Source organism: Schistocerca gregaria, chromosome 4 (assembly GCF_023897955.1).
Source record: "Schistocerca gregaria isolate iqSchGreg1 chromosome 4, iqSchGreg1.2, whole genome shotgun sequence".
NCBI lineage: Eukaryota > Metazoa > Arthropoda > Insecta > Orthoptera > Acrididae > Schistocerca > Schistocerca gregaria.
The window spans coordinates 41,516,596-41,540,470 of record NC_064923.1 but is presented as its reverse complement, the minus strand read 5'-3'; the positions used below and the strand labels follow the sequence as shown (position 1 = coordinate 41,540,470).

The following is a 23,875-nucleotide window of genomic DNA, read 5'->3' as shown; positions in this document are numbered from 1 at the left end:
GTCTCAGCTCAAGAGACTGGATTTGGTGCTGGTCCCGTAAGTACCCATGGCCAGCTTGATCCCCTCACAGTGTAGAGCATCAATGATCTTCATGTAAGAAGACCTTGCTGTCCCTCCACGATCTGTGGCTAAGACACAGCACCTTATGTACCCTCACCATTTAGGTGTGGCAACCAAGACAGGTTGCAGATAACAATAAGGCCCAGAAACATCACAGAGTCTTTAAAAGGGAAAATAGTGTCCCACATACACAACTCAGGTAAATTAAAAATATGAGTAGAATGAATACAGCGAATACATAGAAACTTCTCAGCAGGAAATGTAAAACCAGTCATTGAGCCCACTCCTCAATCTCTTCACTTTAAGTTGCAACTGCAGTACTGGAGGATGAGAGAAGACTGGATAAGGAGTATTGGACAGAACTCCTTACCTTGGATGTTATACTCTTAATGGCTATGGCAAAGAAGGTGACATTTCAAACACTACCCTGAGGAACATTATTCTCTTGCAAAATGCTATCTGACAGCATGTCACTAATTCTGTACCTAAAAAGGTGTCTTGAGAGGAAGGACCAAATGAAGGTGGGGAGGGCTACGAAAGCCCCTTTGAGTAGCTCACAGATTTTAGGTAGGAAAGCCTGACAGATTTTCACTCTAGCCAGGTCAGGTTGTTAACAGCTGATCGACATATTCTGAATTCACACAGAGAGCTGGTCTCTTAATGTCCATATCAGACAAAGGTTGACCATATGCTCTAGGGTCTTTACCACAAAGCTCTTTAAGCTGGAATACATTCAGTCCTTTCATGATTTGAGGAGAGATATCAAAATTGTCTCTCACCAGGACTCTGAAATTGGCCTGTGAGTGATATCAAATTGCTGTTGTCGTTATGGTCTTCAGTCCATAGACTGGTCTGATGCAGCTCTCCATGTTACCCTATCCTGTGCAAGCTTCTTTGTCTCTAACTACTGCAATCTACATCCTTCTGAATCTGCTTAGTGTATTCATCTCTTGGTCTGCCTCTATGATTTTTACCCTCCACCCAGTTGTTGGGAAGGGAGTAAGACAGGGTTGTAGCCTCTCCCCGATGTTATTCAAGCTGTATATTGAGCAAGCAGTAAAGGAAACAAAAGAAAAATTTGGAGTAAGTATTAAAATCCATGGAGAAGAAATAAAAACTTTGAGGTTCGCTGATGACATTGTAATTCTATCAGAGACAGCAAAGGACTTGGAAGAGCAGTTGAATGGAATGGATATCATCTTGAAAGGAGGATATAAGATGAACATCAACAAAAGCAAAACGAGGATAATGGAATGTAGCCGAATTAAGTCGGGTGATGCTGAGGGAATTAGATTAGGAAATGAGACACTTAAAGTAGTAAAGGAGTTTTGCTATTTGGGGAGCTAAATAACTGATGATGGTCGAAGTAGAGAGGATATAAAATGTAGACTGGCAATGGCAAGGAAAGCGTTGCTGAAGAAGAAAAATTTGTTAACATCGAGTATAGATTTAAGTGTCAGGAAGTCATTTCTGAAAGTATTTGTATGGAGTGTAGCCATGTATGGAAGTGAAACATGGACAATAAATAGTTTGAACAAGAAGAGAATAGAAGCTTTTGAAATGTGGTGCTACAGAAGAATGCTGAAGATTAGATGGGTAGATCACATAACTAATGAGGAGGTACTGAATAGGATTGGGGCACAACTTGACAAGAAGAAGGGATCGGTTGGTAGGACATGTTCTGAGGCATCAAGGGATCACCAGTTTGGTATTGGAGGGCAGTGTGGAGGGTAAAAATCATAGAGGGAGACCAAGAGATGAATACACTAAGCAGATTCAAAAGGATGTAGGTTGCAGTAGGTACTGGGAGATGAAGAGGCTTGCACAAGATAGAGTGGCATGGAGAGCTGGATCAAACCAGTCTCAGGACTGAAGACCGCAACAACAACAACGCTGTCCTCCAATACTAAACTGGTGATCCCTTAATGCCTCAGAACATGTCCTACCAACCGATCCCTTCTTCTAGTCAATTTGTGCCACAAGCTCCTCTTCTCCCCAATTCTATTCAATACCTCCTCATTAGTTATGTCTAAACTATTTGTCGCCCCTGTTTCACTTCCATAATGACTACACTCCATACAAATACTTTCAGAAATGACTTCCTGACACTTAAATCTATGCTCGATGTTAACAAATTTCTCTTCTTCAGAAATGCCTTCCTTGTCATTGTCAATCTACACTTTATATCCTCTCTACTTCGTACATCATTAGTTATTTTGCTCCCCGAATAGCAAAACTCATCTACTACTTTAAGTGTCTCATTTTCTAATTCCCTCAGCATCACCTTATTTAATTTGACTACATTCCACAATCCTTGTTTTGCTTTTGTTGTTGTTCATCTTATACCCTCCTTTCAAGACACTGTCCATTCTGCTCAACTGCTCTTCCAGGTCCTTTGCTGTCTCTGACAGGATGACAATTAAAACACAGTAAAAATATTTGCCCTGACACTGTTTGCAAGTACTGCATCCTACTGTACTGGATTTGGTAGCCTCATCACGAGCAACAGACAGTGTAGAATCCAGCTACTGAATGGAGAATGGGCAGTTGTAGGACTCCAAATTGGTGGACTGGATGTCCAGCTTAACCGTCTCCATCATAATGATGGAACACTGGATCCTGTCTGGCAGTGACAGTAGCCAGTGCAAAATGCTCTGCCACTGTCTGTGCAATGTCTCCAGGTGTTGTTTGGAGATACCCCTGTTTCAACAATGCTGTTTTTTTAGGTGACTGACTGCCTTTAGCATAAATCGTCGTGATTACTCCCATACTACTGTAGAACAAGTGGAAAGGTTGATAAGTGTCCAGGACCACTTGCCATGAGCTTTTATTGCTCTCCTTGACAATGACCCGAGCCTGGGCCTTTGCCAATTGAAAGGCTGTGAGTTTTTCTGCAGTTGTGCAGAATGGAGAGGATGGCATAGACACACGCCATCCTGGCTTCCAGCCATCTGAGCCAAACAGGCCACACTATTCAGGTATGAGTATTACCAGCAAGAAACTATCACTTCTGATGTTCCCATGTCAGAAAAATAGGTATCTACACTCCATTTGCTGATAACTGCCAATCGTGGCTCACGCTGAATGAGACAATAGACAACAGTAGATCCTGATTCTTCCTACCATAGGAAACCAACCTAAAAATGTTCCCCACTCCTTTTACCATGGAAGACCAACCACATCGATAATTTTTAAACCTACAGCATAATTTCATGCCAAGAAGAGGGATCCTGATGAAATATCTGTACCTACATACATATTCTGGAAGCCACCACATGGCCAGGTACCACTACCACTACCAATAGTCATTTCCTCTCATGATTCACTTACAAATGGAGCAAGGAAAAAATGACTATCTATGTGTCTCCATACAAGCCCTAATTTGTCTTATCTACTCTTCACATTAGTTCTGCAAAATGTACACTGGTGGCAGTAGAATCGTTCTGCCATCAGCTGCAAATGTCTGTTCTTTAAATTTTCTCAATAATGATTCATGAAAGGAACATTATCTTCCCTGCAACATTCCAATTTGAGTTCAAGAAGCATCTCTTAATGTTTTAATGTTGATCAAACGTTCCGGTAACAAACCTAACAGCACGCATCTTAATTGTTCCAACGTCTTCCTTTAATCTGACCTAGTGGACTGCACTCTTCCATTAGACTGAACTTATAAAAAACATATATATAATAACTTTATTTATAACCGTGTGTGTGTGTGGGGGGGGGGGGGGGGGGGGTGCGCTACACACACACACACACACGCGCGCGCGCGCACACACACACACACACACACACACACACACACACACACACACACACACACACACACACACAAAGTGGACTAATGACAACACAGTACTCCAGTAAAAAGCTTCTATGGTTAAAATTTTGGTGACAGTTATTTTACAAGATATGGTCATACATTCAGAAAATTTTTATTTATGCTACATTTATGAGCAAATTGTAACAGCACAACACACCACAAACATTTGAACCTTAATTTGTCTCCTCCATTCCATTCTGTAACTGACGTTCTTCAAGTGTGATTTTGGAATTGCAACAAGCTAAAATAATATTTAGATGCTACTATGCATTTGAAATTCAACTGAGAGTGCTGAAGAAGAAAGTCATTCCTCCATTGCCTTACTTTTCCCTCTATTTCACTACAGTTTCTCTAGAAGTGAATGTCTAACCTGATGCTATATTTTTCAGCATTAACCTTTTAGCTATATTTTAAACAAACTTTAACCTAAACCTTTAATGATGCATTATTTCATTACGATATTATCTTACTTTTTGGACTTGTTGCCTCTTCAACAGATACAGCCATAAATCTACTTCGAAGAATATCTGCAGCATCAGCCAAGAAAGAAATGGAGTGGAGCGGTGTTTTAAATTCATTGGGACTGCGCTTGCCCTTCCTCCATAACTGAAGTAGCCAGTTACTCGTCTGCTGCACAAGCACATTGTTCTCTCCTTCATAAGTGCAGCTTGCATCAGTGTTGTTGCGAATTTCTCCAAGTGCAGATACTGAAATAGGAAATCAGTAGAAAGCAAGTCACACATATGGTGTTCCTAGTCTTGCATTATGATTTATATCACAATACTGTCAAAAGACAACAACTTCAAAGGTTACCTTTCAGATATCCATAGTGTCCACAAATATCAATGCACTGTTTAAGACCATCTCGTGCTATCCACCCTGTTAATGGCTTGGCAGCAGATGACAGGGCATGAATTTCAGGACCTAACGCTGCCTGAAAACAAAGAAAATAACATAGTATGTAAGACTAAGAGCATGATTAGTGAAAACAGTTATTCTCTAGACCTCATTAAGAAACTACAGTACACAGACATATCTGTTGGTTATTTCATATCACATTTTCTTCAGAAATTCTTGACTTTCAATATACTGTTGAGTTTTGCTTGTCAAAGCCAACACAAAACCTTCTAACGGAAGCACAATATACATTACAGCATAAAATGTAACTGCTATATTATGGCTAAATGTCTTGTCATTATCACCATAACACAAAAGGAACACAAATGATGAGCTACATTGAATAAGGATTGTTTATGCGATTGCTACAGTAAGTGTAAGCAATGAGTACTTCCTACAATTTGCTGAAATAAGGATAGGAGATATGCTCAGAATATCTTTAAATGCATAAATTCTGAATGTTGTGGCATTACGATTAATCTCTGTCATTCAATGATGATGTTCACAACACAACAATAAATTGAAATTTATACTACTACTACGACGACTACTACTACTACTACTACCACCACCACCACCACCACCACCACTTCACTTCTCAGACATCATTATTTTTTATGTATTCTCATTAATAACATAACACCACAACCATAATGGATGTATACATAAAAATAATACATCACATGATATGGAAATAGACATACTTTAGATATCTATCTTTATATACTGGAACAGGATACACAAAAATAGTTTTAAAAAATCAAACAATAGACAACAGAGTTCAGAAATTTATTTGGACCAGAACTTCTTCAGCACATGCAATACACCAAGTTCCCACTTATCCAAGTGCAGTTTATCCAGCTCGTGGATTATCGGTGCACAGTTTGTCTTGTCAATTACCTGTGCACAGTTCATCAATTTTTGAAGAAAATAAAAAAGCAACAAAGCCTGAAATATCCTGTTATAATTAGAATGAATATTTTTCTTCTAGAATACAAATTTCTGGTTGTGAGAACATAGGTTACAACAACATCTGGGTGTGTGGTTACACCTATGAATTGGGATTTTGGCAGCTAAGTGGCCCAGGTAGTGTATTACACTTTTGTGACCTCACTGCAAAAATACCCGTAAGTTAGCTCGCTGAAAAAAGACAATTATAATTGAGTGACATCTGCACAAACTTGTCATAAAAAGATTAGATACCATTCTCTTGGCTGTGCAAAAAGGTGTGGCCACATAATACAGCAACATCTCACAGAGTTGCACTGTGCACATCTCGCAGGGAGTTGCTAGTGCCCTGGCTACTCCATCTAAGATCTGAAGGCTCCGCAACAATGATTATGATTCCATGAAAGAGTTACTCAGTGAAAAAAGATTTTTTTTAAATATGAAACAATGGAAATTCCCGGTTGGAATATCAACAACGTAGGAAATGATAGATTGCTACTTACCGTAAAGAAGACACGTCAAGTTGCAGGCAGACACAACTAAAATATACTCACATGTAACTTTTGGCCACAGCCTTTGTCAGTAAACACACACACACACACACACACACACACACAATCATTTGCAGCCCAAGATGCTGGAGCTGGTAGTCATCTGTGCATGACGTGTTCTTGCTTGTGTTAATGTGTGTGGGTGGGTGCCTCGTTAGTGACAAAAGCTGTGGCCAAAAGTTATATGTGAGTATCTTTTAATTGTGCCTGTCTGCAACTTAACATGTCTTCTTTACGGTAAGTAGCAATCTATCCTTTCCTACACTGTTTTTTAAATATGATTATTGGTCAGTACTTCTGTCCAGTAAGATGTGTTAATACTACCTACTGATGAATAAATGAGTCTAATTTTTACAACAGTTTCTTCCCTCAAGTGGACTGAAATATGTCCAGATATTTTCTAAATAAAGTTAAGAAAACGAAAAGGAATGCTCATAATGATGCACAGAGAACCATCATGTGTGAACAATGCATATTCGCTAGAGGAAGGGAACAAAGACCAGACAATCAAAGAAACCATTATCTCACACACCAAGGCCGTGAAATGCATTTATCTGTTATCAGAGTATCAGGATAAAATTTGTTTGACTACACCAATGTTTTGATTCACTAGGAAATAAGAACTGCCATCAGCAGAAAGATAAAAGGAAAAGAGAAACAGAAAAAAAAGTGATAGAAACTGCAGTATGCTTTTAGTGTCTTTCGTAAATAGTTTGTCAGTTTCTAGTGAGTAACATTTAAGTTACATTGTGGGCTTTAATATGTGGAATGTGGTAAACAGTAGATCCCAGTAAAAATATGCAAATTTTGGATTACCCATATTTTTCCACTATCCATGCAGGATTGTGGAAGAGAAACCACTAGAAAAGGAGTCCATGTATTATATTTCCATGGAAGAGAGAAAGAAGAGAAGTATTTCCATTAAACAGGTCTGGAATCCACTAAATGCAGGAGGCAGCAACACAGTTAGCAGGGGCTGTGTGGCATGGACTGGGCAGATTTTTAGGCTATGGTCTCAGGGAAACACAAAAAGGGTTTCAGTTTCAAAGGGTGCAGGTTGAGCACAGGAAGAATGTAGGTCCAGGAACCATTAGTGTAACAGTTGTAAGTTGCCATAGCTGTGTTGAGAAAGTACCAGAGCTCCAAACCCTAATAGAAAGCACTGATGCCAAATTTGCTATACGCACTGAAAGGTGGTTTAAGTCGGAGATAAGTTCAGCCAAAACCTAACAGTGTTCAGATAGGATAGGCTAAACACAGTTGGATGTGGCATGTTTGTTGGTGTTAGAAGTAGTTTATCTTGTAGTGAAATTGAAGTAGATGGCTTCTGTGAGTTAGTATGGACAGAGGTCATTCTTGGCAACCAGAATAAAATAATAATTGGGTCCTTTTACCAATCTCCCAACTCAGATGATACAATTGCTTGAAAAGTTCAAAGAAAACGAGTCTAATTTCAAACATATACCTGATTCATACAATTATAGTTGGCAGTGACTTCAATTTATCCACAATATACTGGTGAATACACATGTTTAAAATCCAGAGGTATGCATAAAACACTGTCTGAAATTTAACTAGATGCAGTCTCTTATAATTATTTCAAACAGTTAGTTCATGAACTCACTTGAATAGTAAATGGTTGTGCAAACACACTTGACCTCTTAGCAACAAATAATCCTGACCTAATAGTGAGCATCAAATGGTTCAAATGGCTCTGAGCACTATGGGACTTAACATCTGAGGTCATCAGGCCCCTAGAACTTAGAACTACTTAAACCTAACTAACCTAAGGACATCACACAACACCCAGCCATCACGAGGCAGAGAAAATCCCTGACCCTGCCGGGAATCGAACCCGGGAGTGGGAAGTGAGAACGCTACAGCACGATCACGAGATGCGGGCAATTAGATTCCTTTCCGAGTATGCAGTGCAATAGTTCCATCATATACAACCACTCACTCGACAAAGATATGCACCCAAAGACTGGAAAGCTGTGCAGGTCACACCAATATTCAAGAAAGGAAGTAGGAGTAGTCCACTAAATTACACACCCATATCATTAACATTGGTTTGCAGCATGATTTTGGAACATATATTGTGTTCTAACACTATGAGTTACCTCGATGAGAACAGTCTATTGACACACACAATCAACATGGATTTAAAAAACATTGTTCTTGTGAAATACAACTAGCTCTTTACACACACAAAGATCTGAGTGTTATTGACAAAGGATTTCAATTTGATTCTCTATGTGTACATTTCCAGAAGGCTCCTGACACTGTACCTCAATTGCACGCTTATACGTTATTGTCTCAGTTATGTGACTGAATTCATGATTTCCTGTCAGAGAGATCACAGTTCTTAGTAACTGAGGGAAAGTCATCGAATAAAACAGAACTGATATCTGGCATTCCCCAAGGTAGTGATATAAGCCATCTGCTGACTTTCATCCATATAAATGAGTTAGGAGACAATCTGAGCAGCTGTCGTAGGTTGTTCCCAGATGATGCTGTTGTTTATCATCTAGTAAAGTCATCAGAAGATCAAAACAAATTGCAAAACTATTTAGAAAATATATCTGTATGGTGTGAAAATTGGCAACTAACCCTAAATAATGAAAAGTGTGAGGGCGTCAACTTGAGTCCTAAAAGGAATCCTTTAAACTACAGTTACATGATAGATTAGTCAAATCTAAAGGCTGTAAATTCAACTAAATATCTGGAAATAACAGTTACGAACAATTTAAACTAGAAAGAACACATAGAAAAGGTAGTGTGGATAGTGAACCAAAGACTGCAATTTATTGGCAGACCACTAGGAAGATGTAACAGATCTACTTAAGAGACTGCCTACAGTACCCTTGTCCATCCTTGTTGGGGGATACAGCTGTGCAGTGTGGGATCCTTACCAGATAGGATTAACGGAGTGTACCAAGGAAACTGAAAGAAGAGCAGCACATTTTGTATTGTTGAGAAATAGGTGAGTGAGTGTCACTGACATGATACAGGATTGGGGTGGACGTCATTGAAACAAAGGCATTTTACGTTGTGGCAGAATCATCTCACGAAATTTCAATCCCCAACTTTCTCCTCTGAACACGATAATATTTTGTTGATGTCTACCTTCAAAGGGAGAAATGATCATCATAAAAAAAATATGGGAAATCAGAGCTCGCACACAAAGATATGCATGTTCCTTTTTTTTCACGCATTGTTCAAGACTGGAATAATAGTGAATTATTGTAAAGGTAGTTTGATGAACCATCTACCAGGCATTTGAGTGTGATTTGCAGAGTATCCATGTAAATGTAAGTGTAGATGTAGATGAATGAATTATAAGGTTCAAGGGCGAGCAGAAGAGGAAAGTGAAGATGGCAGCCAAGTCAAAAGTGTATCATGTGTCTCCACGAAAAAAACGTATATTTCAGTAGTAAAAGGGAAACTTGTGCAAGTTGTAAGAATGAAATACTGAAGCTGAACAAATGGATATCTAGTACAGTTTACAAATGACACTCAAAAGGTGGAAATAAGTAAACTACAATCTGAAAAATGTGAGATGCTAATGAAGAAAGAAGACTCAGTCTCGGGAACATGGAAGATAATGACTGAAGGAAATTGTACTCAGAAGGTAAAGCATCTGAAAGACAGTGAAAATTTAGTCCAAAAAAACTCTTTTGATGTATTTTCTGCCGCGGATTTGGTGAACATATCGGAAAGGGTTGAAAAGCTGGAAAACAAAGTAGGCAAACCACTGCTCATTGTAAGTAGGTCAAACAGTGAAAATACTACGTCAGGAGATATTCTAAAAACTCCAAAAATAAGTGCGCACACCTACACTACCACAGACTTCAATGCAACAAAGGGAACCACGTTAAAAAATGCATCTCCAGTGAAACTGGGAACTGTAGAACATTTACAATACGTAGGGCAAAAAAATAAATAAATAAAAAAGTAAAAAAAATGCTAGTCAGGTGAGAAGAAGAACCTTAAATCATTCAGTTAAAAAATGTTTGAAACACAAAACAATCTGTGTGTTAGGTGATAGTCGCGGCAATGAAATTTCTGCAATATTGATGAGAACATGTAGTTTCAAGACATTTGGTTTCATAAAGCCAGGGGCTCCATTGAGAGAAATAACGGACCTAACAACATCAACTGACGTAGCTAGTTTGAATAAAGATGATTTCACCAAGTTAATAGGAGGATCAAACAACATCTATAGAAACGAGACATACAAGGTTATTACAGAAATGAGGAAATGTTTAAATAATTTAACCCACACAAAGGTATTCATTGTGAACATCCTACATCATCATGATTTACGACCCTGGTCATGTGCGAACTGTGAAATTAATGTTGCAAATGCGTGTATCACTGAAATATGCACTAACTTTAAGAATGTCGATACTGTAGACGTAAACAGATTGGAGTGACGGTTCCATGCAGTCCATGGACTTCATTTAAATATGCCAAGAAAGAAATTATTAGCTGAAAAAATATGTACTCACAGTTTGAAGAAGAGTGAAGAAAAAAGTATAAGTGACAAACAAAAGGAGATTTAGAAGTGTTTTAGACAAGTTACAAGCTGTGCCATGGCCAAACGGAAATTACCAAGTGGTTTAAACCGATTAGGCAAGAAACAAACAATCAAGTCGTCAGCCAAACAAAAATTATGAAATAGTTTAAGCCCAAGAGGACAGATGTGGATGAAGCGAAACTTGTACAAGCTCCAGAAGTTAACTCACCTGCTGACTGCCACCAGCAAACTGAAGCCACACACAAGAAAGATACCAAAATTTTTTTAGGGTAAGTGCCGTATTAGAAATGCCATTAGATAAAGAATCAGAAACTGTTTCAACTAAAGTTACTAAATACCCAGATTTTGCTATCCTACACCACAACATTCAGTGACTCACAAATAAAATTTCCATGTTGCAAGCACTACTCCAGTATGCACTAAATCTAGACATAATTTGCATTACTGAACATTGGCTACGAAATGATGAAGTAAAATTAACCTCAATCTCTGGATATAGATTAGCAAGTCATTTTAGCTCAGAGATTTCCAAACATGGTGGCTCCGCTATCTTTGTGAAAGAACAAATAAAGTTCTGTGAAGTCAGTAAAAGTTATATTGACCCAATTGAAAAAGACTTTGAACTTTCCATTTCTAAACTACAGAGCTTAATTTCATAGTTATTAACATATATAGAACACCAAGTGGAACCCTACCAGTCTTCATGAATAAACTAGAGGTTCTGCTGAACAGGATCAGTGCACTAAATATGAAGACAGTGCTTTGTGGGGATTTCAATATTGATTTTTCAAAAGACAGCAGCACCAGAGATGCTTTGATAAATATGACCAACACATTCAGTATGATTCCCACAATACACTGGCTAACAAGTTTAACAGAATGCACAAATTCCATTATTGACCAAATATTCATCTCAGAAACAAATTACAGTTTCACAAGCAGAGTACTGAGTATGGGTTATAGTGATCATGAGGCACAGCTGCTGTGTATAGAAACGCCAACAAGTAGTAGTAGTAGTTCCGAAAAAGTAGTTGAAAAAAGAACCTTTTCTGAAGATAAGATTAGAATTTTTAATCTCTTACTGGCGAAGGAAAACTGGGGAAGCATCGCCACTCAGAACAATGTTAATAGCATTTACACGAGTTTTCAGAGCATCTTTCTTCACTATTTCAATGTAGCATTTCCAAAAGTAGTAAAATCTAACAATAATAATCAATGTGTAACTAAAGGCATAAAAATTTCCAGTGAGGGAAACAGATTTCTGCAGTACTGTTGTAAGAAATATAGAGTAACCCAAGAATTCTCAGATTATTCGAAAGCCTACAAAAGTATCTATGGTAGAGTAGTCAAAGAGACAAAAATTATGTGGAATAACAATTTGATAAGAAACTCATCTAACAAAATGAGATCCACATAGAGAGTTGTAAAGAAAGAAACTTGTAGTTCAGCTCCAAAGAAAAAGAATGTACCATTAACACTAGAAGGCTTAAAAGACACAGACCCAAATTCAGTTGTGGAAAAGTTCAATGAATACTTCACTTCACTAGCTGAAGACCTTATTCAAGTACAGTCAAGGACCAGTCCCAAGTTTCTCCAGCAAGTCAGTGCTCTCGACTGCTTCTATGTATGTTTATGAAACAAACCTCAATGAAATTATAAGTAAAATTAAATCATTAATCAATAAAATATCAAGTGGTCTTGATGAAGTACCTGATTTCATATTAAAAGCATGTGCTCACCACATAGCAAACCCCCTGGCAAAAATTTTCAACCTCTCTTTAAAAACTGGTGTATTTCCAGATATTTTTAAAATAGCAAAAGTTTCACCACTGCTGAAAAAAAGGTTCTTCAGAAAAAAAATCAAACTACCATGTCACAGTTAAGATCCTTCTAAAAAATTCCAGAAAAACTCTTCTGTGGCAGGCTTTTAAGTTTCATATATAATTATGCACCTCTTACAGTACAACAACATGGTTTTAGAAAGTTTAAATCTACACAGAAGGCAATTTTCGAATTCTTAGACTGCATTTTAAAATCCCTCGATCAACATAAATTAGCTGCAGGTCAATCTATCATTCAGCTGTTTGTCCACAATGGAGTCAGGAAACTGATACAACCTGATCAATTTGGTTCGGCCACAATTTCTGTTTTAACCACAGCAGCAAGTGCATGTGTGGCAAGCCATGTTTCTGCATTCATCAGAGTACGTGAGGCACTGTACCTCACCAAAAATGTGTCCTTTTGTGAGGAGAGCAACCAGCTTTTGCCCTTTAACCTTAAAAAGCCACACTGCAATATTGTGGCAGTCTGCCAGTTTCTGCCCTTCTATCAGTTCTTCCTTTATTTCGGTCCAGGCTGTTTTGCACGTATGAAGGTGATGAATAAGTCCAGCTGACCACAGTTCTGGATATAGGAGAACATGTTCTCATTATATTCATGGAGGTACCTCATACTGTTCACGAACGATGATGGGAGACTAACCATCTGACTTAAAGACATTCAGATTCACACTGCTATCATCCACAATGCAGGTAGACACAATTCTCTGCATGTAGCTTGCTTTGGTTTAGTGCTATGTACCTCTGATGCTCACTCTCCATCTTCACTGACATGTCTACCAAAAACTGAGACAGAAGTTTCCAATACCACAGCAGGAAGTTGAAGTCATGTTCGTGGGCCATCAGGTCATCAGGTGAAACGTGCAGAAATGCACATGTGTCATTTTTTTGTTCAAGTTCGGTCACTGCATTTGTTTGATGGATACTGAAATGATATCCTTCTTGCCCTTTCCAAAACATAGTGGGATATTATAGAGAATCTTGGCAGTGGTGCACGTTCACGGTCCTGTTGTCAAGGGAGTCATCATGCTTGGGCAGGACAACATCCCACAGGGTGATAGTGTTGATGCCCACAAACACAGCCAGGACCTCAGCCATGGTGGGTTTGTTGTAGTGGCACCCGTGCTGCCCACTTGGCATGCAATCTGCGTACATCACCACCTTGCAGCTCATCTGGGGGGTGTTCTCCAAGAACTGTTTTAAACTCTTGCAGCAACACACAGTGATCCTGAAGAACCTTTTATATTTTCAGTATAGTCACCCGTTCAACTCCATGTATAATTTAACACAGTCTATCACTCTCTGCTTTGTTGTTTCCCATAAAGTAAACTTGCAAAACAGTGCTTGAGGGAATTAGAAGACTCTTTAAGATAGACATAAACTATACTGAGAAAGTCTATTAACACAGTTTCAAGAAACAGCTTTAAATGATGACTCTAGGAATATACTACAATCCTCTATGTATTGCTCACATAGGGAGTGTGAAGATGCAATTATAATACTTACTGCAAGCATAGAGGCATTCAAACAATTATTCTCCCGTGCTTCATATGTGAATGGAACGGGAAGAAACCCTAACAACTAGTACAATGCGATTTACCCTCTGCCATGCACCTCACGGTGGTTTGGAGAGTATGGACAGAAGTAAAAGAAACCCCATTTTATGGTACACTTGCCTGTGCACCATAATGGTTGGTGAGAACACAGGCACAGCAAGAAGAACAGAGGATGAGATCTGAGAGAATGAAGAAGTACTGGGCTGACAGGAAACTGAAAAATTCTTTGTATAAAAGTTGGCTAAAGTAGGCCAACAAAGGCGATAAAATGTAAATAATAAATAAATTTGTGATGGAATGTATAGCATCTGTGTACAGTTACAGGTCCAGTTTTAAGGTCACATGTGGCCTGTAGCGCCAATGGGCTTTGAGGTTCCTATTCAGAAGGATGCAGGAATGACCACCCATGGCACAGTGTGCTCCATTGTCAACAAGATCATATTGTCAACGAGAATTGATCCGTGTTGCAGCACAGATATTTCAAATGTGATCCTATGTTCAAGCTGGAGTCAGCTCTGGTCACCCTAACTATATATGCTGCCACACATCGTGAAGAAAAGGTCCACGATGATGATGTCAGCTGTATGTGAGCTCACAATAGAGAAGCCACTGTGATTTCTCATCAAGATAAAAACAAATGATTTCTTGGTCAAAACAGGGATTGAGACCCATAGGAAAATGTGAGAGGTCATCATCTGCTTTGGAGTTCTGAACAGTCGGGCAGAAGTGATTCTCACCCTGACAGGGTGAAATATGCACAAATTTAACCTATTCATAAAAGAGGCAGACTGGATGAGATTTCTGCCCAGTATAAATATTATCAGTTTTTCTAAAATACTTGAAAGAGCAATTACAAAAGTCTAAAGAAACTCATAACATTATTCTGAATAATCAATGTAGAGCACTGTTTGCCTGGCCTGTCATAATTAAATTATTAGGGAATAGAGCTGCTCAATGCTGACACTGTTAATTTTATTGGGGTAATTATAAATGGACTGATAATGTAGATTGTGTAGCGAAGTGATTCTGTTTATGCAATGAGATACTTTCTACATAATTTTAGTTGACTTAGCTGTTAAGAAGAGTGTATCATGCTTATTTTTTTATCAGTTGTTAGATACGACCTAATTTTTGAGTGTGTTGAAAAAGCAAACCTCCTCAAAGTGTACAGACTACAGAAAAAAAGAAATATTCTGAGCTATGATGGGTACAAACAACACTCAATCAAGCAAACCATTATTCAAGAGCCTTGACTTAATAACAGGTTCTTTTATGTTTGTACAAAAAATACTTCTCTTTGAGCTAAAAATCCACAGATTTTCAAGGTAAATTCTTTAACACATGCTTATGAAATGAGGCATATTTCAGACTACATGTTGTCTTGTCACAAATAGCTTGTTTGAAAATGTCCCATATATCATGAATATAGATATTAGCAGTAAAATATGGTCCAAGGACAAAGACTACATGCTAAAAGCCACAGAATCAAAAAATGAAAAACACTGACAAAGAAAATGTTGTTATAATGTGGAAATTTTATACATTGGAAAGATATGTAGCAGCTATCAAACATTTTAACATTGTAATCCCACTCTCTGTTAATAGATGTATGTGTTCTTTTTATAATACCTACATGCATATATAAACTACAGATGTGAACACTGAAAAATACTTAAAAAAATAAGATTACAGTGTGGAAGATTTTGAAGAGGAGAAGGAGAAAGGAGAAAGTCATGTTGCACCTATTTAGATTTTTACATTGTAGTCTATTTACGTGTGAGCACACACTACCAATATAGGTGTACAACTGCTATTATTGATGAGTCACCAGTGTTTCACTCAAATGATTGCATATGACATGTCATGTAGCAATAAAGATGATACTGTATTTTATGCTATTCTTATCATTTGTACCAATATCTCAGCTTATGTCCACATGCAGCAATAAGCACAACAAACTTGTTCTTACCAGTTCCTCCTTATTTGATCCAAGGAATGTCTTTATTTGGAAATCAGCCATCAGATTCGAAAAAAAGTCAGAGAAGATCTTCAGTGCATATGTTGCAGCCAGATATGTAATCAGCTGCCATTGCTGTTAACAGAAAGCAAATATTGTAGGAACAATTTATAATTCCATCACATTTCTTCTATATAAATGATTTTAAATGCCTCATATGGATTACAAGATGTACCATAAGAAAGACTCAGCAGGTTCTTTTTCTCTAAATTAATGTTTTGGGTAATGACAAAACATTAAGCCAATAGGTAATAAATTTTAGTGGAAGAAAACACAATGTGTTTGGTTATCATCCTTAATTGTGAAATTTTTCTATCAAGAAGTGAAATAAAAATTCAGTAACATGATTAAGTATTCTTGTTTAGCTCTTCTACAGAACTGAGTTTGTAAGGCAATATATTGCTTTCTTTGTAGACCATTCTTTACAGAAGGCAGACTGAGCAACTTTAAAAGGGTTTTGTTAGAAAAGTGATTCAACAAACTGTTATAAGCAACATTCTCGAAACTTTTTTGAGAACACCCGAAGGAAAGAAGGAAGGCAGGAACAAGGGGATGGGCCTAAAATTAAATGTTAGTTGCCTATTTCAAGGTTTATAAATGGTATTATTTATGTAAATCAGCCTTCTGGAAAATACAGCCTGGCTCATCAACTAATTACAGTGGTAGCTGAAGGTGTGCTATCAGTTCAGATGCAGGAAACAGTACACCTGTTTCGAAAAATCGCTGGTCGTGCTTCCACTATAGTAGAATAGATAAAAAATCAACTCACTAAGCAGCGGCAGGATAAAATATGAAGATTTATAAAGGAATCAGTGTTCCCTCCTTCAGCCAGAAGGGTTGAAGGGGAAGGAAGAGGAGTGAAGGAAAAGGACTGGAAATGGGAGGGTTTGGAAAAATTGCCCAGAACCTCAGGTCGTGAGAGTCTTAAGGGACGGGATGAGAAGGAAAGAACCACTGCCGAGGACTGCACGGAACAAGGGAAGAATCCAGATGGCACATGTGGCGAAACAGGCACCAAGATCATGAGTGCCATGTTGTAGAGTATGATCTGCAACAGGATATTGCACATTGCCAGTATACACCCTCTGTCCATATTCACTATAGTCATACCAATTTAAAAGGTCAAACAGTGTTTACATAACAGCTAGTATACAATACGTGTCATTTCACAGCTCCTTTAAGCCATACGGACACAGACTATGACACACTTATTTTATGATGATTGCTCATCCACAGAACCAATGGCATTGTAGATGTATAGTAAGATTTACCAATGTCTTTGTTATAGGTCTCACAAATCTGAAATGTCTGATACGCAATAATATCTTGACTGTTAAATGTCTCAAGGCCAGCAACAGTTTCTACTTTAGAACCACAGCTTTTATGCTTACAAACACAGACGCTAATCGACATGGTAATGGTTGGGTTACAGTGGGAAGATCAGTTTGCATTCCGTAGAAATACTGGAACATGTGAGGCAATACTGACCTTACGACTTATCTTAGAAGAAAGATTAAGGAAAGGCAAACCTTCGTTTCTAGCATTTGTAGACTTAGCGAAAGTTTTTGACAGTGTTGACTGGAATACTCTCTTTCAAATTCTAAAGGTGGCAGGGGTAAAATACAGGGAGCGAAAGGCTATTTACAATTTGTACAGAAACCAGATGGCAGTTATAAGAGTCGAGGGATATGAAAGGGAAGCAGTGGTTGGGAAGGGAGTGAGACAGGGTTGTAGCCTATCCCCGATGTTATTCCATCTGTATATTAAGCAAATATTCAGAGTAGGTATTAAAGTCCATGGAGAAGAAATAAAAACTTTGAGGTTCGCCGAAGACATTGTAATTCTCTCAGAGACAGCAAAGACTTGGAAGAGCAGTTGAATGGAATGAACAGTGTCTTTAAAGGAGGGTATAAGATGAACATCAACAAAAGCAAAACGATGATAATGGAATGTAGTCAAATTAAGTTGGGTGTTGCTGAGGGAATTAGATTAGGAAATGAGACACTTAAAGTAGTAAAAGAGTTTTGCTATTTAGGAAGTAAAATAACTGATGATGGTCGAAGTAGAGAGGATATAAAATGTAGACTGGCAATGGCAAGGAAAGCGTTTCTGAAGAAGAAAAATTTGTTAACATCGAGTATAGATTTAAGTGTCAGGAAGTCATTTCTGAAAGTATTTGTATGGAGTGTAGCCATGTATGGAAGTGAAACATGGGCGATAAATAGTTTGGACAAGAAGAGAATAGAAGCTTTCGAAATGTGGTGCTACAGAAGAATGCTGAAGATTACATGGGTAGATCACATACCTAATGAGGAAGTATTGAATAGGATTGGGGAGAAGAGAAGTTTGTGGCACAACTTGACCAGAAGAAGGGGTCGGTTGGTAGGACATGTCCTGAGGCATCAAGGGATCACCAATTTAGTATTGGTGGGCAGCGTGGAGGATAAAAATCGTAGAGGGAGACCAAGAGATGAATACACTAAGCAGATTCAGAAGGATGTAGGTTGCAGTAGGTACTGGGAAATGAAGAAGCTTGCACAGGATAGAGTAGCATAGAGAGCTGCATCAAAGTAGTCTCAGGACTGAAGACCACAACAACAACAACAAATTACGTGGTATTAAAGTAGACACTGTAGCTGGCCTTGAGACTTTTAACAGTTGAGAGGTTATTGTGTATTGGACATTTCAGATTTGTGAGGTCTATAACAGAAACATTGGTACATCTTACTATATGTCTACAATGCCGTTGGTTTTCACTACACGGAATCATCATAAAATAAATGAGTCAGAGTCTGTGTATGGCTTAAAGGAGCCCTTAATTGCCACAAGATTGAAGTTGTTGGTGATGTGAAGCATTATTATAGAATTTGAAATAAAATATTTATCCTTTTCTTATCTCCCCTCAGATGGTTCTCCCTTTGACAGCATATGTTTCCCCAGTTACAGGGTTGGTATAGGCAGTGGTTAGTTGGTTTTTTTTAAGAGGGAGGGGGGGGGGGGTGGGAGGGACCAAACTGTGAGGTCATTGGTCTCTTGTTCCCAGTAAAATAATTAAACAGGGGAAAGAAGAACACAAAGGAGACATACAACACAATAACAGGAGAAAGGAAGAACCACAAGAACAACAGAAGGACAACCAACACTACTATGGCCAAAGCAGAAAAAGGAAACCATAGAGAGAAGCAAGAAAATGGTAAAAGGGGTAAAATCAAGAGAGCAGTTGACCGTGGCTGGCCGACCATGAGGAAAAAAAGGAAAAGCCACCTATTCTGCGACACATTAAAACATCCACCTTCAAATCATTAGAGTGGAGAACACAAAGGGACACAGGACATGCACTAAAACTTATATAGAATGATAAAACCCTCCATCATGTTGTTGTTGTGGTCTTCAGTCCTGAGACTGTTTTGATGCAGCTCTCTATGCTACTCTATCCTGTGCAAGCTTCTTCATTTCCCAGTACCTACTGCAACCTACATCCTTTTGAATCTGCTTAGTGTATTCATCTCTTGGTCTCTCCATACAACCTCTGGTTCTTTTAGTTTATCCAGGTCCCATCTCCTTAAATTCCCGCCTTTTTGCACTTTCTTCAGTTTTAATCTACAGGTCATAACCAACAGATTGTGGTCAGAGTCCACATCTGCCCCTGGAAATGTCTTACAATTTAAAACCTGGTTCCTAAATCTCTGTTGTACCATTATATAATCTATCTGAAACCTGTCAGTATCTCCAGGCTTCTTCCATGTATACAGCCTTCTTTTATGATTAAGTTGTGCTCTGTGCAAAATTCTACCAGGCGGCTTCCTCTTTCATTTCTTTGCCCCAGTCCATATTCACCTACTACGTTTCCTTCTCTCCCTTTTCCTACCACCGAATTCCAGTCACCCATGACTATTATGTATAAAACATAAAACTAAATTAGCCAATGAGACATTGTCAGCTAAAATTAATGGCAATGAGGCCGATAACTGAAGAGTCTGCTGCAGGGCAGCTAAAAAAGGACAGCTCACCAAGATACGGCTCATTGTCAGCTGGGCACCGCACTGACACTGATGTGGGTCATCACAGCACAGGAGGTACTCATGTGTCACCCAAGTGTGGCCAATGCGGAGCCGGTAGAGAACCACAGAGTCCCTGAGAGAGACCTGCATGGAGGACTGCCACACATCCATAGTCTCCTTAATAGCATGCAGTTTGTTGTGTGTGCTGAGCTTATGCCATTTCGTCTCCAAAAGCCTCAAAACCATAGCTTGTAGGCTGTTTAAGGAGTCAGTACACACAAGAAATGACTCCCCAGAACATGAATGGATGCGCCCAAGAGCACGAGATATAGCCACCAGCCTGGCAGTGAAAACATTGCAGCCATGGGGCAAGGAATGCTGTTCAGTATGTCCTCCATGGACATACGTGAAGCCAACGTAAGCATCAGCCAATGAGTTATCAGTGTAAACCACTTTGTGGCCTTGGTACATGTCAAGAATCGAGAGGAAGTACCACCAGAGAGCCACAGGGTTAAGTGAGTCTATAGGGCCCTGTAAAAGGTACATGGAGGTGTACGTGAATGGACCTCAAGTATAGGTGGTAAAGGCAAGAACGCAGTTTGGAAAGAAGGAATCGGTCATAGACGATAATCAGAAGCTCTGAGCTGGGCTGCCGATGCGGGAGATGAACTGCCATGGGTGGGAAAAGGAGACAGTGATTCGGACACACAGGAGAACTACAAACATGTGCAAGTAACTGGCCAGCAGTTGTGCACACCTAACCTGCAATGGAGGGACTCCAGCCACCACAAGGACGCTGGTCACTGGATTCGTCCAAGTGAACACCACAGTGGTGCACTATGTTGAGTAAACACAATGCTGAAGGCACTGCCAAACCATAAACCAGACTCCCATAGTCAAGACGGGATTGAACAAGGTCTCTGTAGAGCTGCAGCACTGTAGAGTGATCTGCACCCCAGTTGGTGTTGCTCAGGCAGCAGAAGGCATTGAGGTGCTGCCAGCACTTCCACTTAAGCTGATGAAGTTGAGGAAGCCAAGTCACTTGGCCATCGAAAACCAGTCCTAAGAATCGATATGTCTCCACTACAGTGAGTGGTTCACATTAAGGTAAAGTTCTGATTCTGGATGAATGTTATGATGCCGACAGAAGTGCATAACACGTGACTTTGCAGCCGAAAACTGGAAAGCATGGGCTAGAGCCCATGACTGCACCTTGTGGATCGCTCCCTGTAGGCACAGCTCAGCACCACCTGTACAAAATGCAGAAGTCATCTGCATACAGAAAAGATGAGATGGACAGCCCGACAGCTGCTGCTAGACTAGTAACGGCCACTAAAAAGAGAGAGTCACTCAATACAGAGCCCATTCTCCTGGATATGGGGGGAACTATGGGAAGCATCAACTTGGACATGGAAAGTACAAAACGACAGAAAATTTAGGATAAAAATCGGGAGCAGGCCTCTAACACCCACTCGTATAATGAGGCAAGGATATGACGTCGCCAGGTGGTGTCATACGCTTTTTGTAAATCAAAAAAGACAGCAACCAGATGTTGGCATCTGGAAAAGGCTGTTTGGATGGCAGACTCGAGGGACACAAGATTATCAGTGATGGAGAGAGCCTGGCGGAAACTGCCCTGACATGGAGCCAGTACGCTACATGACTCCAGGGTCCAACCCAACTGCTGACACACCACACATTCCAGCATTTTACAAAGAACGTTGGTGAGGCAGATGGTCTGATAGCTATCCACATCAAGTGGGTTTTTACCAGGTTGGAGCACCAGAACGATGGTGCTCTGTCGCCATTGCAATGGAAAGATGTCTTCGCACCAGATCTAGTTGAAGATGGATGAGATGTCGATTGTAGTCCAAGTGAGAGATGTTTAATCATCTGACAGTGGATCCGATCTGGCCCAGGAACTGTGGTGGGGCAATGTACAAGGGCACTAAGGAGCTCCCATACTGTAATCGGAAAGGACTTTCCCTCCCAGCTGCCGTTTGAGAGTGTGTCAGAGAATTACCTCCCAGCCTTTCGCAGAAGCTCGAGCATAGTGCTTGGCAAAGTACTTGGCCATCGCATTTGCGTTGGTAGATAACACACCATTTATGATAACACCAGGAGCACCTGTTGGAGTCTGGTACCCAAAAACACATTCATTCTACCCAGACTTGGGAAGGTGATGTATGACACCCAATGGTTGAGACATCTCTCTCCAAAAACTCCTGCTTTCATCATTTGGTAAGTTGGCAAACACAGGCACGGAGCCGTTTAAAGGCTATGAGGTGTTTCAGGCAACGGTGCGATTACCAAGGGACAGTCATTTGTCATAGCATCCTAAAGAATGAGTGATCATGTTTTCTGCCACAGAAACAATTATTGTAGTCACCTGCTCAACCATCACATCAATGTTACTGTGTGGGGGAGATTCAACGGTACTAGCAGAGGTGAAAGTTTCCCAGTCCACCTTGTTTAAAGCCTATATGGGCAGGCGTCCATGAGCCTGATGCCGGGACAGTGACAGGAAGATGGGAAAGTGGTCACTACCACACAGGTCATCATTTGCTCTCCAGTGGCTAGATGGGAGAAGTCCTAGGCAGCAAATTGATAAATCGATGGCCGAGTAACTACCATGAGCCACACTGAAATGTGTGGTGGCCCCAGCATTTAAGAGACAGAAGTTGAACTGAGACAGTAAAGTTTCGATATCTCTGCCTCGGCCAATAAGCACGGTGCCACCCCAAAAGGAGTTATGAGCATTAAAATATCCCAAAAGTAGGAGAGGTTTAGGGAGTTGATCAATCAATGCAGTTAATACATTGAGGGATTCTGCACCATCTGAAGGAAGATATACACTGCAGACAGTGTACGTCGTCTTTATTCTGACAGCCACAGCTTCAAGAGGGGTTTGAAGCGGCACAGTTTCGCTACTGACTGAGTTTAGGATGTAAATGCAAACTCCACCTGACACTCGATTATAGACACTACGGTTCCTGTGGTATCCCTTATAGCTGCAGAGGGCAGGGGTCTGCATTGCTGGGAAGCAGGTTTCCTGGAGGGCAATGCAGAAAGCAGGTGTAAAGCTTTACAGTTGCCGCAGCTCAGCCAGGTGGTGGAGAAAACTGCAGCAATTCCACTGGAGGATGACGTCATCATGAGACTGGGAAGGCATGGAACATTCAATGAGGCAGTTTACGCCTCATGGTCACCTGCTGCCACCAACGTTTTGCCTGAGCAGTCTATATACAATGTGTCTGAGGGTCCGGCAAGATCTAGGTTCTTATCGGACCCCAGAATCTCCACCTCATCCACAAACGCTGAGCTTGTAGGTACATCCACACCTACATCTACATTTATACTCCGCAAGCCACCCAACGGTGTGTAGCGGAGGGCACTTATGTGCCACTGTCATTACCTCCCTTTTCTGTTCCAGTCACGTATGGTTCGCGGGAAGAACGACTGTCTGAAAGCCTCCACGTGTGCTCGAATCTCTCTAATTTTACATTCGTGATCTCCTTGGGAGGTATAAGTAGGGGTAAGCAATATATTCGATATCTCATCCAGAAATGCACCCTCTTGAAAGCTGGCGAGCAAGCTACACCACGATCCAGAGTGCCTCTCTTGCAGAGTCTGCCACTTGAGTT

General features: G+C 39.9%; 1 protein-coding gene across 7 annotated transcripts in view; it reads right to left on the bottom strand.

Moving 5' to 3' along the window:
• LOC126267337 (peroxisomal acyl-coenzyme A oxidase 3-like) overlaps positions 1-23,875 on the bottom strand; it is a 124,648-nt gene that overhangs the window by 51,829 nt on the left and 48,944 nt on the right. For all 7 annotated transcript variants that reach the window (XM_049972446.1, XM_049972449.1, XM_049972445.1 and 4 more), the window contains 3 exons: positions 16,183-16,305; positions 4,697-4,817; positions 4,354-4,590 (listed from right to left, as the gene is read on the bottom strand). In XM_049972446.1, the coding sequence (XP_049828403.1) occupies positions 4,354-4,590; positions 4,697-4,817; positions 16,183-16,305 (481 nt within the window). The remainder of the gene's footprint in view (positions 1-4,353; positions 4,591-4,696; positions 4,818-16,182; positions 16,306-23,875) is intronic.